The 15403-nt window shown below is 37.6% G+C and overlaps 3 protein-coding genes across 3 annotated transcripts; 2 read left to right on the top strand and 1 right to left on the bottom strand.

Annotated features, from left to right (window-relative positions):
* Positions 1 to 290: 290 nt before the first annotated feature.
* On the top strand, positions 291 to 1457 carry LOC114733351 (10 kDa chaperonin, mitochondrial). The gene is made up of 3 exons (XM_028920808.1): positions 291 to 526; positions 726 to 865; positions 1217 to 1457. Exons 1-3 carry the CDS (start codon positions 422 to 424, stop codon positions 1263 to 1265), a joined length of 294 nt encoding a protein of 97 aa, XP_028776641.1. The 5' UTR covers positions 291 to 421; the 3' UTR covers positions 1266 to 1457.
* A 2653-nt stretch (positions 1458 to 4110) lies between these two features.
* Positions 4111 to 4938, bottom strand: LOC114733337 (mitochondrial import inner membrane translocase subunit TIM17-2). The gene has a single exon (XM_028920783.1). The coding sequence runs from the start codon at positions 4790 to 4792 to the stop codon at positions 4115 to 4117; it is 678 nt and encodes a 225-aa protein (XP_028776616.1). The 5' UTR covers positions 4793 to 4938; the 3' UTR covers positions 4111 to 4114.
* A 1792-nt stretch (positions 4939 to 6730) lies between these two features.
* On the top strand, positions 6731 to 14937 carry LOC114733336 (protein ESMERALDA 1). The gene is made up of 10 exons (XM_028920782.1): positions 6731 to 7625; positions 8765 to 8834; positions 9782 to 9849; positions 9982 to 10070; positions 11284 to 11481; positions 12334 to 12538; positions 12638 to 12805; positions 13029 to 13196; positions 13282 to 13472; positions 14115 to 14937. Exons 1-10 carry the CDS (start codon positions 7254 to 7256, stop codon positions 14275 to 14277), a joined length of 1692 nt encoding a protein of 563 aa, XP_028776615.1. The 5' UTR covers positions 6731 to 7253; the 3' UTR covers positions 14278 to 14937.
* Positions 14938 to 15403: the final 466 nt, after the last annotated feature.

Raw genomic sequence — 15403 nt, 5'->3', positions numbered from 1 at the left:
TTTTCCCAATTTTTTTTTCTTTTTTTCCCCTGACAAGCATAGGCGTGGCTTTTCTTACATTCCTCAGAACTCAACGGCCTACAAACTCATATGCCCAAATTTTTCTTGGGTCAAACATAAGCGAATCTGGACAACAATAGACTATTTACTCTGGATCCCAATCCATCGGCCCATTAACCCAAACACCGATAAGCCCATCGGCCGGCTAAGCATGAGAAGCCTCTGCTTCGATTTTTGTTAAACCCTCACCACCCCCTTAAAACCCTAAGGCCTAGAACCTTCCACTCTCATCCAGAGATCCTGCTCTTGGGGCTCCGTTACTCTCTCGTATGATTTAAAAAGCGATCTAGATCATACTACACTCCTTGTATTGATTTCTAGCGGAATTTCCAGGGAAACCCTATATTCTCGGTTCTGAGAGATGGCAAAGCGTTTGATTCCAACCCTCAACCGCGTCCTGATCGAGAAGATAGTCCCTCCTTCCAAGACCACGGCCGGGATTCTCCTCCCCGAGAAGTCCTCCAAGGTCTCACATCGCTTTCTTAGTCAATGCCTACGTTTGTTTGATTTTTCATTCGTGTTTGTGGCTCAACTTGCTGGTTTGAGTCTTGCCTTTTTTGGTATCTAAGTTATTTCGGGAGCGGCTTGATATATCTCTAGGTTTTAATCTGTGTTATGTTGAATTTCTTCACTATTTGGCTGAAGTTGGGTTTGTTCGAAAACAGCTTAATTCAGGGAAGGTGGTAGCAGTAGGACCTGGAGCGCGAGACAAGGCAGGGAACTTGATTCCGGTGTCACTGAAGGAGGGCGACACTGTGCTGTTGCCCGAGTATGGCGGCACCCAAGTCAAGCTCGAGGACAGAGAGTATGCTATCTGAACATTGTTTCATTGTTTCATTCTTTTCAATAAATAATCATATTCACTGCTTGAAATCTTTTAGAACTTCAGTTCACACTCCGAACGGAACTTTTCGTATATCTTCTTACATGCTCTCTTAAGTATCGATAGTGTGATGCTGTACATAATAGATATTTCTAAGGTTAAAGAAATGGTTGTGTTTATGAAAATTTAGAGTAGAGGAATTGAGAATATGAATTAAAGGTGGAAGATGTGTGTAGATTTTAAGATTGTCGTAATTGTAAGTTATGTCAATATTGATAATGTAGGTTGTTGATTGCTGATTTAAAATATTCCAACCGGCTTCTTCTATTGCAGGTTTCATTTGTTCAGGGAAGAGGATATTTTGGGCACCCTGCATGATTGATGAATTGAACGCTTCCTAAATTGAGGGTTGCGACTGGTAAAATATAGTGGTGTCAAGTGGATGTAATTTGGCATCATTATTTAGAGACTTTCACTCACAATGTCATGCTTGATTGTGTTCTGAAAAATGACAATGGCAATTGTTCTCCTTTGATTTAGTGGCGGCCATTTCAATTGAACCTGTTTAGTTTAATGTGCTCTGACTTTCTAATTTTTTTTTTTTTGCCATTAAACAAACGCTGCTTCTCTTAATTTTTGGGGCTTAGTAATAAACATCCCTTATTTCAAATATCTGGAGATAACCCCAAATTATAATCTCCTTAAATTGAGTCGTATGCAAATAACTTTCTTGAACAATTGAACTTAAAAGTATTTAGAATGTAAAGAATATTATTTACGTGAATAATTTGATTTTTATTTACACGAAGCTTTGTATATTTTATTTTTGCCAGCAATACGTGTTACAAGTCAGAAGGCACACTTGGTTAATGGCCGCGTGAGAGAGGGCCGATTCGAATTTTGCCTAGAGTTTCTTCGAGGGGTTCGGGGTCAGAATGAAAGGGAAAGCATAACCTTGAAATCACCATAAAAGAGATCCATGAAGAAAAATATTCCTCGGCAATATAACAAGAAAGGCCAAATTTGGATATAAATATGTTTCTATCTTAATTGCACCGCTCTTTCATGGCATGATGCCACAAAAATACAAAATAGCCATGTTTATCATTTGCGAGACGTTGACATGTTATTCATAGAAGTCACATAAACTGCTCATGTAGCCAAGTTGAAGCTCTGATCCAACCAAGGCAACAATATACAAAGGCAAAAGCTAATAGTTGTGCAAGCAAATATCTCGAATAGATCAGAAATATGCGGGAAAAAAATATGAACAGGTAGATTAGCATCAAGGTCTGCATTACAGCCCACTCAATAATATTGAAGCCAATGACTTTATTACAACTAAATCCTAAAATAGCCATAAGATGTTGTACGAGTCTCTCTCTTTCAAAAAGCACACGGGTCAGAAGTTCCAACTATCCTAGAAAAGGACAAACCTAACCAATAATTCAAAGTAACAGAAATATAGTTCTTATAAAATCAATTCAGCAGATAGCGAAAATAAAGAACCGTCAGGGAAAGCCGTATAACTACAAATGACATGGACTTCTGCGCCATTTTGAGTTAGTTTTTCAGCCATGAAGGAAAGAAGAATCAACCATGTGGACTAGGTGGCGCCAGGAACTGCCGTATAATAAAGAACCGTCAGGGAAAGCCGTATAACTACAAATGGCATGGACTTACTCCTACACCATTTTGAGTTTCAACCATGAAGGAAAGAACAATCAACCATGTGGCGCCAGGAACTTCCCATAGTCAAGCATCTCTTGCTAGGCAAAACTACAGCATGAGATAAATGCTACATATGTTAGTTAGCTTCTAAGTCAAATGGTTTTCACTAGAGAGGCCTCTTGGTCTTTGTTTATTGGTAGAGTACAAAGGGAAGTATATACGTATTTTGAAGTACCTTTGGGTCTGATTATTGAATGAGGAAGGCAATGGTATCTTAATGGTTACCTGAAAATAAAAGCATTAAAGGGTAAGTTGGGATGAAATTTCCTGTGTTGGAGAAGTTCTCCATCAACATATGTATTTTTAAGATGCATTGAAAATTCCAGTCTCTTTAGAAACTGTCCAGTTTTGTCATTTTCCCAGTCAACTACATACTTATAAACCCCACGGACACCAACATTTCCGCTAAGGCGCTAACTCACAAGTCAATAATGGTTGTTCTCCAGCTAAAAAGGGAGATACGCACAAAATCACAAATAAACATCCATGAATACTCATAAAGAACAAGGTCAAATTATGCGCAAGAATTCAAGAAATCAGCACCAGCAAAGAAGAAAAAATAATTGCTTATAAAGTCTGTAGCACAACTTTTGGCAGCATAATAAGCATCCTCGTTGCTACAAAGATCAAAGACCCACAGGCCAGAATCACTTTAATGCACTTGTTAGAGCTGGTAAGCATTCTCGCCATGGTGTAATTTCAATTGGTTGGTATGGGTAATAAAAATTTTTTGAAACTTGTTTACCATCATTAACTAGACGAAGGTGTGAGTTCAATATACATATCAAGGACTTCCACAGTTTGGATCAGCAAATCATTCCTTCCGACTCAGTAGAGCTATGAGTTCTGATACCAAGCAGCAAATAAAAAGTACAGCAAGTCTGAGTAATTTTACAAGTAAACTCATCAACACGTAGATAACAGGCCATATCATTAGATCTAACACGGACTAATCCTTGGCTTGAAGATTCTAACTATATGACAAAAAGAAAGGGCCTCACAATCCTATTATCAGGAAAAATGACTAGCATAATCCGCCAAATAAATAAATGTAACATTTTCATTGAGTAAACATTAAGGACATACTATATGCAGAAGGTTCTTGAACCCAACAACAGAATTCAAGGACACATGTGCCTAATGAATTTGATGGAAAATGCCACTCTTACCAACGACCCAAAGCCAACACATGTATTTAGTAAAAATTATATAAACCTACAAGATTTGATTGCTCGGGAGAATCTGGAAATTGATAATAACAATCATTAAGGATCAAATATGGCAGTGAAACAGTTGTATTGAACGGGCCAGAATCTTAATGAATAGCATTATTTTGCAAGACTATCACTATCTCATACATCATAATAAAAAACTTAAAGTCAGAAAACAAACAGCCGAAAAAGAATATAGGGTCTTATATGTGATTATCAATTGTTAAGTTTAGCTCAACCCGAACCTCCCAACGTCAAATGAAAGACCTTTACGATTGGAAACCCCAGCTCACTTATATTCAAAATTCGGGACTGGCGGAGCATCAAAACTCTCCAAAACCTTGGTCTCGCTTCCCCCACTCGTGGTGTGTTCATCCTTCTTGCCTTCACCAAGCCATCCCCCGAACCATGATTTACTTTCCGAACCCGAATCCGAAGGCACAGACGGCGACGTCATCTCTTGAGGTACGGTTGGGACCGGTAATCTATTATTGGAAGGGTTAGGGTACCCAGGCATAGGTTCTTCAATCATTATAGGCATCTGTTGCTGTGCGCTGAGGAACTTGTTGAGCATGATCCCAGCTCCTTCAATCATGGCCAACAAAACGCCGCCGAACGCCGCCGAGCGAGCAGAAGCCCCAAGACCCTGCCTCATGGAGAGAAAGCCACCGGTAGCAGCACCGGCGATGATGGAGTTCCAGGGGTCCTCCTTCTGACGAAGATAGACCATGGTACAGTCAAAAGTGGAGAACAAGCCGCCCCAGACAGCGAAGCTGCCCCCAACACGCGGTGCGTTGAGGCGAACGGCTTGGGAGCCGCCGATGAGCCGCGATCCCTTGGGAGAGTTATAGAGTCCTTTGAGAAAGTGAAAGGCGGAGCCGCCAACAGCTCCCATGCCGAAAGCGCCGCCGATGTCATCGAGAATACGATCGGGACAGGGTTCCCGAGAAGTCTCTGGAGTCCCCATCAAGAGAAAGGGTTGGGTTTAGGCGTTGCGTTTGAATTGAATGAACTCTACGGGAAGCCGTCTCTCTTTCGATCGAGCTAAATCGCACGCACCGCCTCCTCCTCCTCCTCTCCTCTGCTTCCTTGGCCTGCGGAGGTAGGGATTATTGAAATCCTCAGATATTCTTCCTCCGATCCTTTTCTTCATAGCCGGGTCGGGCTTTTTATATCGGATGCCCGTATTAAGTATGGCTTTTTTCCTGCGGAGAAAAAGCACAAGAGTGTTAGATAGAAATCAGTTCATAGTTTTCAAAAATAAAATAAGTATAGGAAAAGAATTTTATTTTAATTAATATAAAAACATTTCTCCGGTCCTTAATATAAGACCCATTTAACTAATTTGATTAGATTAAGGAAGTTAGGTATGTTAGTTAATTATAAGAAAAGTGACACATTTTTCCTAAAATACCATAATCATCTTTTTAATGTCTCATCTCCCTCTTCTACTTGATTGTGGTTGATGGAAGTATTTATAGGGGTAATTTAGAGAAAAATGATAAATATGATAAATGGGTCTTATATTTAGAAACAAAATTATCCAAGAATTAGGTCCTATATTTAAAGAGCGGAGGAGTATTTTAAAAGTTTTTTTTTTAAATTATTCCAAACACTTCTTAATCTAGTGGCTGCCAAAGCCAAAAGAAAGAAAAAGTTAGTCTAATGATACAAAAACTTTCATATAAACAAGAGGTTAAGAATTCAATTTAGCTCCTAATATGAAGTAGTTGATTCACGTCTCTATAATTAACAAGAAAAGCACACCCATGAGCACTTTTAAAAACTAAACTACTTATTTTTTATTATCTTTGAAATTCGTACAAATTTATAGGCCATGCATTTTTAAATTTAAAGTATATTTATTCTAATTTGATAAAATGTATATTAAGTAAAAAATTTCAAGTAACCAGTTCTCTTATTTTTTGAATTGTATATAGCCTATAAAAATAAATTATCACAAGTACTACCTCCGGTTTTTAATATAAGATCTTGTTTAATTTTTATATTGGTCCTAAATATAAGATCCCAATTCACTTTGTCTCTCATATTTATACTTTTTTTTCTTCAAAGTAGTCCTCTAACAATGGTAGTTCTAGCCAACACACTTGATTAGCAAGGATATTTTAGGAAAGACAAACCTATTTAGGACAAATAACTAAATTAATTTACTTCTTAATCTCCTCAAATTAGTCAACTAGCTCTTATAATTAGGATTGAAAGTAGTACAAACCTGAACATTTATTTGGATACTCTTCTGAAATTTAAGGTCATGTTCACACAATAATTTAAACTATAGATTTGTTAAGGAATAAAATAGCGAAGAGCATATTTATGGGGGATATTCACCGGTGTATTTTTTTTTTAAAAGTATAGATATTTTTTTATTGAAGGTAATCCTATTTGAAGCACTATCAGACACTTCTTTTAACTGAGATTTGAATCTTGATTTGCCGCGTTATGAGGGGCTAACTCCTTTCACTTGATTGATTTCATCAATGTATTTATATGAACATGAAAATGTTGAAACACTTCAAGCAATGAGGTAAAAAAAAAAAAACACCACAAGTAATGGTACTGATATCATGTCAAAACAAGAGTTTTTCTTTGTTTAGACGGTATCTTGAAAATTGAGGACACTTTCGGTCAAGAATTTGAGCTAAGGATTTATATGCAATACTGGAATAGCATTTTTGTTCAAGTTTTACTAAATTTTCTTCGACACGCTAACTTTAGTCAAGTAACAGCATATTTGGTTTTGGAATTTCTTAAATAATGGAATGAGGAAAATTACTCAAACACCTAATTATTATGAAGGAGAAGAATTGCTTGGAAAGATCATTTGACCCATCAAACTAGATTTGCTTCTTCTGCTGCAAGGTCAACCCTAAAATCATGGTCATTTCATCACGGCTTGAATTGAAGCTAAATGGCAGGCATAATCCCATGGAATTTCCAAAAACTTGATGTTGTCTTCTTCTATACTCACCATCACAAATCGGTGGAGAACATGGATTTTCTGTTCAATTATTTCTCCACGCAGCTTCACACCTTGTACTGAGAGTCAGGGATAAAAGAAAAGGAGGGGAAAGATTGGGAAGAAATAAGAAAGAGGTGCCTTTCCCTCTTCATCAATCAAAAGGAAATACTTTTCTTCAGAGTCCACAAGAAAACATGCCTTAGCTAGCCAAAGCTTGAACCCATCATCCCCACTCCTGCCCGGTGCCCCGCACGTGCAATCTCTCTCTTCCCTGAACAAGGCGCGCAGTTCTCGTCTTTCTTTTCCATTGCAACACTTCCCGACGCTGCCATTGTCTGGGCGCCTCTCAAGCATCACCCTCTGGATTTTTGGGTGAAGGGGTGGGGTACAGGGATGTGCGTTCGCATGGGAGTAATGATGTGATGTGATGTAGAGAGTTTGATCCCAAATGCACCCTTACAACCGGCTACCCAGTAGTGGCCACTCCACGCCTTCGCCGCCGCAGTCGCCACGTCGGTCCCCGAGGTTCCGCCACAGCCGTTCTAAAACCGGTCGGTTCTCTCCGGGACAGCCTGCTGGCCGAACTGTTGCCCAACGTCTCGCCTGGATCTTCCTTTCTGTCCTACTCCGCCGTCAGGGGGTTTTCCTCTTCGCTCCCCTTATTTACATCTCTGGTATGCTTCTATACATGGGCACTGTCTCATTCGATGTCGTTCCGGTCATCAAGCATCGTCCGGCTCCTGGGTCCGTGTACCGGAGCCCGGAGCTGTATGCGAAACTCCGACACGAGATGGATGCAGACAATTCTTCTGCCGATGCGGTTGGTCTTAGTAGATTTGCTTTGCTGTTTTTAGTCTTTTTAATGGCTTTTGTTTACGATGTCTAACAGAAATTTTAACTGTTTTTTTTTTAATGGGATTCATCATGAACGATAAAGAATCATAAGGATTTTTTGATATTGTGTGATCTAGTAATGGGGATCTTATTTTACGTCCTATATTTAACTCCAATTGTTTTGGGAAGTTTTGAGGCTAAGAACGGGAAGGCTCAGACGATACTCCAGTTTTCTTGCATTATATGTCCTGAATGTTTCGATGACCTCTTTGTTTTACGTAGTTTTATTTAACGTAGAATTCCCATGGAGATTGAACAATTATATGCTACATCTGTACTAGTTCATCATTATATGCTTTCTGGTAGAGTTTCTTTGACTTCCTAAAGGAAGAGGAGTTATTCTCTATCCGGTCTGAATTCATTGGCTAAACATCTACTGAAAAGGAACTTACTAGCTGGTGGAGCCCGTAAAACTGTTCAATAACAGAGTTCTGATGGAGGAAATTGGTGCCAGGCCAGGCCATCTCGTTTCCTCTATGATGCCCCCTTAGGTATTAGAAACTTATGATGCCCTCTTAGGTACTAGAAACTTACTACAAATTCTCTAGTGAAGAAACCGAAGTTAGATACTGAATAAGGAAGCTTGGAACTGATTGTTGTGCTTGTGGAAGAATTTTTCTTGCTTATCATCAAGCATGTGATTGGGGCAAGTAGGAATTGTAAGTCTGTCCACTTGTTGTTTGAGAGTGAACCGCTCATGTCTGCTTACTTGGAAAACATTTCACGCATGGTCACAAAATCTGTGATAGGGTCCCCCTTGCTTAGAGTTCTAAATTAACAGGGAGCAACAGAATCTAAAAATGCTGGGCCTTTTCTTTACGGTTCATGAGCTCTATGGGTCCTCTTGCAATTTTTCTTGCTATGATTCCCTGTTAATGGAATTTTCTGGCTCACAGGCATCTCTTTTATTTGGATTGCTATTTTCCATTTTTATTGTTATTCGTCTTTAATTTATTGAGTCTTTTGTTGACTTCTTTCTTGTTAATTCTAGATCTTGATGGTTTGATTTTGGTTTTTGGTCCAATTGGTTACTTTTAGTAACACAAGCTATTAACTTTCTTTCAGATATCAACAATATGGAAGAGTTCCTATAAAGGTGGTGAGTGGAAACCATGTGTCAACAGGTCTTCAGAAGGTATGATATGCTTAGCACGATACACCACTAATGAGAACAGTTTTTTCCCCTTTATTTTCAATTTCTCTTTTTTATTATTACTTGGGTGCTGTTGTTATTATTGACGGTGATATGTACTTTTTATGCCACCCTCATGATATAATGCCTTGCGAGAGGTTGCTTCTTGTTGGATTAAAAGATCAACACCACCAGCTTACTGTTGTCCATCATTTGCAGTTTATACACAATATAGTCACCTTTTCTGATACATTCTCTATCTCCTGGTGTCTAGAGTGGGTGTAAGCTTTTCTTTGTTGTCCATCAGAAAGTACAGTTGTATGGAAGAGAAATATGACTGGCTGCTTAAGCTTGCATTGACGGGGAAATAATTTGAATGTTAAGGAATGACCTGATTGTGAAACTTCGTCTCTATACTTCTCTTATATCCTATTTTCATAGTTGTTTCTTATTGCAGAGGGATGAATCTCTTCTTAAAAACTCGGGGACAAAGAATTTGGCGGATATAAACTAAAGTCTAAACTTTCCTTTCACTGCATCTGCTGCTAAATGGACAAATACAAAAGATTTTCTCTATAACAATGAAGTTGATGGACTGAAGTATTAGCTTGTTTTCTGGATTTTTCCCCCTATATATCCAATGGTAGTTTTTTTGGCCCGGGGGGGGGGGGAGGCCTGACATATCGTGGCTTTTCCTTTCTAGTCAGTCCTCAGTTTATGATATAATTTCTTTTAGGTTTCTTGTTTTGGCCGTTTTGTTTTGCTCGGGTGGGTAGCTGAAAGCATTAACGAAGTGAGTTACTCACTCGTTCTTTGTTGATTACCTTTAATTGAGCTTACTGCTGTTTATTTGTCTACTTTATTTCAATTATGGAAGTTATATTTATGTTCCTGGCTATCATATTTTTTCTGTTATATTTTAATGCATATTTCTCGTATGGATTACGTAGGTCTACCAGAATCAAATGGTTTCATATATGTGGAGGCTAATGGTGGCTTAAATCAGCAAAGAACATCAGTTAGTGTTTTCTTTTCATTCATTCTTTTTTAAAGTTTTATTGATGGTATTGAGATTATTGTTTGACTTAAGATTTCTTGCTTTGGTACTAGTTGACTAATCCTTTTCATGAATGTTGTAAATACCTCATAGATATGCAATGCTGTTGCTGTGGCTGGCTATCTCAATGCGACACTTCTGATCCCCAACTTCCATTATCATAGTATCTGGAAAGATCCGAGGTTTGTCAGTTTTCTATTTTTTAATGCTAGTTTTGTGGTCACTGATTTATGTTGGCCTGTGGCATAGTATATACACTATTTGACTTTTGATCCAATGATGATTGTATATGTATATACAACATATGTTACTATGACTTTGTCTTAATTCTCTTTCTTCACTTTTGTTTTCTTCTCAATGCAATATGTAGTAGATGGCATTAGTAACTCTTATAGTTGGCACTAACAATTTCCCCCCTCATTTGCCTTTCTCTCTCTCTCTCTATATATATATATTTATATATGCACATATGTGTATATATATAATTCAGAGCACTTACATTCCTCTTTATAAAGGACAAGCCTCACCACTCATTTCATGTTCTCAAATACGGCTGCACTTTGTAGTTTGTGTGTGTGTTTATTGTCCTCAATTTGATCAGCAGCAGACAGCAAGTTTTTTGTTTGTAGGGAGACGGGAAATGTTCTTCTCAGTGTATGTCGGGTAGAAATGGGCATATGCGTGTCAATTAAGAGATGATGAAACCCAATGATTTCCATAAGTTGTATACTTGAACGTTCTCTTATTGAACCTGGAGTTGGTGGTTCTTTTTTTCTCACTTCTGCTCTGAACTTTCTACGAGTCAGGTTCTATGGGGTGATTACTTGTGGACCATCCTATACATTATCGAGATTTTTATCTGGGAGTTTGTTTTTCTTCGTTATTTTATGAAGTAAAAAATTAGGTCTAATCTTCCATGTTCCACGCAGACACAAATGCTTTACTTATTATGACAATTGGAATGGATCACCGAGATGCCTTTTGAATTGTCTCGTGGCATTACTTGTTAGGATTTTTATTATGTCAATTATGCAGGAAAAAAACCATTTAAAATCTAAATAAAGTCATTTGCAATGGTATAGTAGCAATCACTCCTTTAACTCCCTTACCTATTACTGAATGTCATTGTTGGTTGAGCTGTCATGTTAGATGGAATATTGTATTGATGCTTGTAAAATTCCAATGTTGTATATAATTAATTGGTTGGTATTTCTAGTTTCTTACTAATACTATTAAGCGATCAAAGTGTTTCTTTTTGAAAAATGAATATACTGATTATGTTTTACTTGTCCTGCAAATTCAGAGACATTTTGTTTGTTATTATAAGAAACAAGATTTTGAGCTCAAAACTATAATACTACTTAGGTACTGATTCTTCATGTTTTACCTTTTCAGCAAATTCAGGGACATTTACGATCAGGATTATTTTATCAACACCTTGAAAAATGATGTACAGATTGTTGATAAGATTCCTGAGTACCTAATGGAAAGATTTGGAAGCAACATGACAAATGTTCACAATTTCAGGATTAAGGCATGGTCATCTATTCAGTATTACAAAGATGTGGTACTCCCAAAGTTACTTGAAGAAAAGTGAGTGTATGATATTTGTTCTATGAATAAATTGCCTATTGTTCTTGATCGCTAATTTTGTGCTAAACATTTTGGGATTGCTGGAATTTGATCCTGGTACTTGAAAAGGAGCAACTTATTCATATTCCTCAAAAGAAAAGGCCAATGCATTGGCCCAATGTTGGAAGGGAAAGTATTATTGGGATTTTCAAGAATTTGCTTCTGGTTCTTGAGTACTTCTTCTCTATTAGTCTTAATTAGCTGTGGAAGAAGGAGTGCAGAGCCTGTGGAGCTGTGGTCTTTTTGTTGTAGCAGGATGTAGTTGGTTGGAGCAGAATGATACAGCACACACCCACACCCACACCCACACCCACACAAACATGTACACTTGTAGATGGTTGGTTTGCAGATATTTGTTCATCTTGAAACTATGTCTAGTGGCACTTTTTGACTTCTCTAATATGAATTTGGCTTGAAATTAATGATATGGCCATTATGCTCATGATTTTTTTTTTTGGATGAACAAGGGACTCAATTCATTGTGTTATACAAATTACTTGGTATTTTATTGATAATTCATTCGTTTATTGTCACTGTTTGCATGTGTCGGATATTATTTGATTTTCTGATGGACTTTTTTATGCTAGGATGCTTGATGTTCTCTTATTGCGGGATTATATCATCGTGTGTGTGTGTGTGTTTTTTTTTTTTTTTTTGGGGGGGGGTTAAATTGTCCCTGAATTTGCAGGACGGGTAAAACATAATGAATCAGTATTTGTCCTACATCAGTTTAAAACATAATGTGTGCTTTGGATGGGGGACGAATATCATATTTGTTACACCAGTTTAAATTTTGTCTGCTAAATGATGCAGGGTGATAAGGATTTCTCCTTTTGCTAATAGATTGTCATTTGATGCTCCTCCAGCCGTCCAACGGCTTAGATGCTTAGCAAACTATGAGGCTTTACGATTTTCTAGTCCTATATTGACCATGGGTGAATCTTTGGTTGCAAGAATGAGAGAGCGTAGTAAAAATAATGGTGGCAAGTATGTCTCCATACATCTCCGTTTTGAAGAGGTTGGTTATACGAATGTTGATGCTTAACTTCTACTTATGTACAAAAACATTACATCTTGATCTTAGCTTCAACTCTTGTCGCTTATTTTCCATTTGCAGGATATGGTTGCTTTTTCTTGTTGTGTTTTTGATGGTGGAAAACAGGAGAGAGAAGACATGGTTGCAGCAAGAGAAAGAGGTTGGAAAGGGAAATTTACAAAACCTGGACGGGTTATCCGTCCTGGAGCAATCAGGCTCAATGGGAAGTGCCCCCTCACTCCTTTGGAGGTGATTCCTTAAATTTCTATTGATCTTCATCTGTAAGAAGAGGAAGAATGTTAGGGCAACATTTCTTTCCTTGTAGGAATTTATTAGCCTAGCTAGCCCTTTGTTCTATATTGCTTCATGTATTTTATATCACTTACCATTTTCATGCCCATCAAATGTTATATATTTCCCCTGAACTATGCCATGTTTAAATGATGGTCAATGCTTTCTTCCACCTCTTCAGGTTGGCCTGATGCTTAGGGGAATGGGTTTCACTAAGAACACGTCTATCTATTTGGCATCTGGAAAAATATATAATGCTGAGAAAACAATGGCCCCGCTTTTGGAGATGTTTCCTAATTTGCAAACTAAGGATACTCTGGCATCTGAAGAGGAACTTGCTCCGTTTAAGGTTTGAGTTTGTGCTCATACACATTTACTTCATGCTTGCTTAAGTGCCAACGTGTCATGATGTTGACGTGAGTTATTTCTTCCAGAATTATTCTTCCAGGATGGCTGCCATAGATTACACCGTTTGTCTTCATAGTGAAGTCTTTGTCACAACTCAAGGTGGTAATTTCCCTCATTTTTTGCTGGGCCACAGAAGATACTTGTATGGTGGACACTCTCAGACAATTAGGCCTGATAAGCGGAAATTAGCAGTACTCTTTGATAACCCCAATATCGGGTATGTAGCATGTTACTTGAGATTTCTTTTTATTTTTTTATTTTAATGGAAGGTATAATTAGGAATGCAATTTCAAGCTTCAAATAGAAGATAAAATGGCCTTTATATTTTTCTCGGAAATTGATAGGAGAGTGACAATATTTACAAGTTATATGAAAAATGGTGTGAACGGGAGGTTTGTTAATATGTTTGTGTCCGAAAAAAATATTCACAATTATTATTATATTAGCAGTGTGTTCGTCGCACGAACCTCTAAAATTACTGGGCTACAGTGGATATAGTTTCTAGTCCACCAAGAAATATCCATTTTCAGACACCAGAAAGAAATATCTTCTCTAAGGAAGAATAACTCATCTTACAATTACAACTGTGTAAGGGGACACTTCTTGGGTTTGAGGGGGAAAAGTTTTAGTTGTGCCACCTAAATGTTTAGAGCCCATTATACTATACAAACGTTAAATATTTGAACGTTTCTAAACTTATTTTGAGAACTGTGTACCTTGTTAACGATGCGTATCAACTCCTTAGAAATGCATAAATCATCTGAGTTCTTCAGGGTGGTCAGGATGAGTTATTGTGAGATGACGGGATTTTTATCTTAATAAAATGTATCTCTAGAGTAACTGTATGATTAATTTTCAGATGGAGAAGCCTCAAGCGTCAACTGCTGAGTATGAGATCACACAGTGATTCAAAGGGATTTGAGCTCAAAAGACCAAATGACTCGATATATAGCTTTCCGTGCCCGGATTGCATGTGCCGTGCGAATAAAACTGATGGTTCGAGATCTTCATCAGCAACTTGATCTATTCACACAGAATTTGATAGCTGTTTGTCTTACCTATAACTCTGAGCTTGCCTTACTGCTGACAGTATTTATCTGGAATTTGGATTACTTCATTCTTTCCCCTTTCGTCATGGGCGAGAGGGCATACTTTCAGTTTTCAGAGCGTAAAGGATTTTTTTGGAAGTCACATTGATCAGATTATTTCATGGGATTGGATTTTAAAGGAGTGACATCTTTTTTTCACATATGGATATGGTGCTGACTGAGAACGGAGTTCAAATGTGTTCCTTGGCTACAATCTCTCTCAGAACATTAACGTTGACCAAGCATTTGATTATTTCATACACGAATGAGCAGTTTCTGTATCTAACAAGCTGTGAGATGACAAGCTCACATTCCTTCACACCTGCCTGTACATTACCTTATCAACAAACTCAAAAAAGTTGTGGCAAAAGATCGTGGCTGTGTACATTATGAAATTCAGGGTCATTTGGCGTTTTGTTGTTTGTTGTAGGTTTGGTTCATGCCTCCAATTTTGTAATTTGCTCGCCTTCAGATTGAAGGTTCCATTTTTAGCTGTATACCTGTATACGATTACATTTGTTATTCTTTCACATTAATGTCCATGATTTTTTTTTTTTGGTGATTAATGATGATATCAGTGAATACTGTTAGCCACGCCATGAGTTTTATTGTTAGCCTCGCAAGGGTAAACATCTCTTGCGTCTACATAAATTTCATTACTTTTGCCTCCAAGTTTTGCGAAAAAATTCTTAGCTGAGGTGGAAATTCGTCAAAATTAATTATGAAGATACCTATTATAGTATTATTAATGATTTAGAAGTGAATATGCTGTTGGCCCAAAAAGGGAGATGTGAATTATGCTATGAGCTTGTCAATTCAATGAACTGTTGCTGTGCAGAAAGTTATTTACGCACATACTAACAGAGACATAAATGAGATTCATGAAGAAGTCAGATTCTTTATACATAAAACTACAAATAATGATTTTAACTGCTTTTTAATTCAGTTTAATCGAAAAGATATTATATTTAGGAACGGCGGGTGTTTTATTTTTTTATTTTCCGGGATTTGCCCGGGGGCTCATTCCCAATGCGAACTAAATATAGTTAGTAAAGTGAGT

The sequence above is a fragment of the Neltuma alba genome, unplaced genomic scaffold, assembly GCF_004799145.2.
Source record: "Neltuma alba isolate B1F8T4 unplaced genomic scaffold, ASM479914v2 tig00012994_pilon, whole genome shotgun sequence".
NCBI lineage: Eukaryota > Viridiplantae > Streptophyta > Magnoliopsida > Fabales > Fabaceae > Neltuma > Neltuma alba.
The sequence above is the reverse complement of the archived record's forward strand: the minus strand, read 5'-3'. Positions and strand labels throughout refer to the sequence as shown.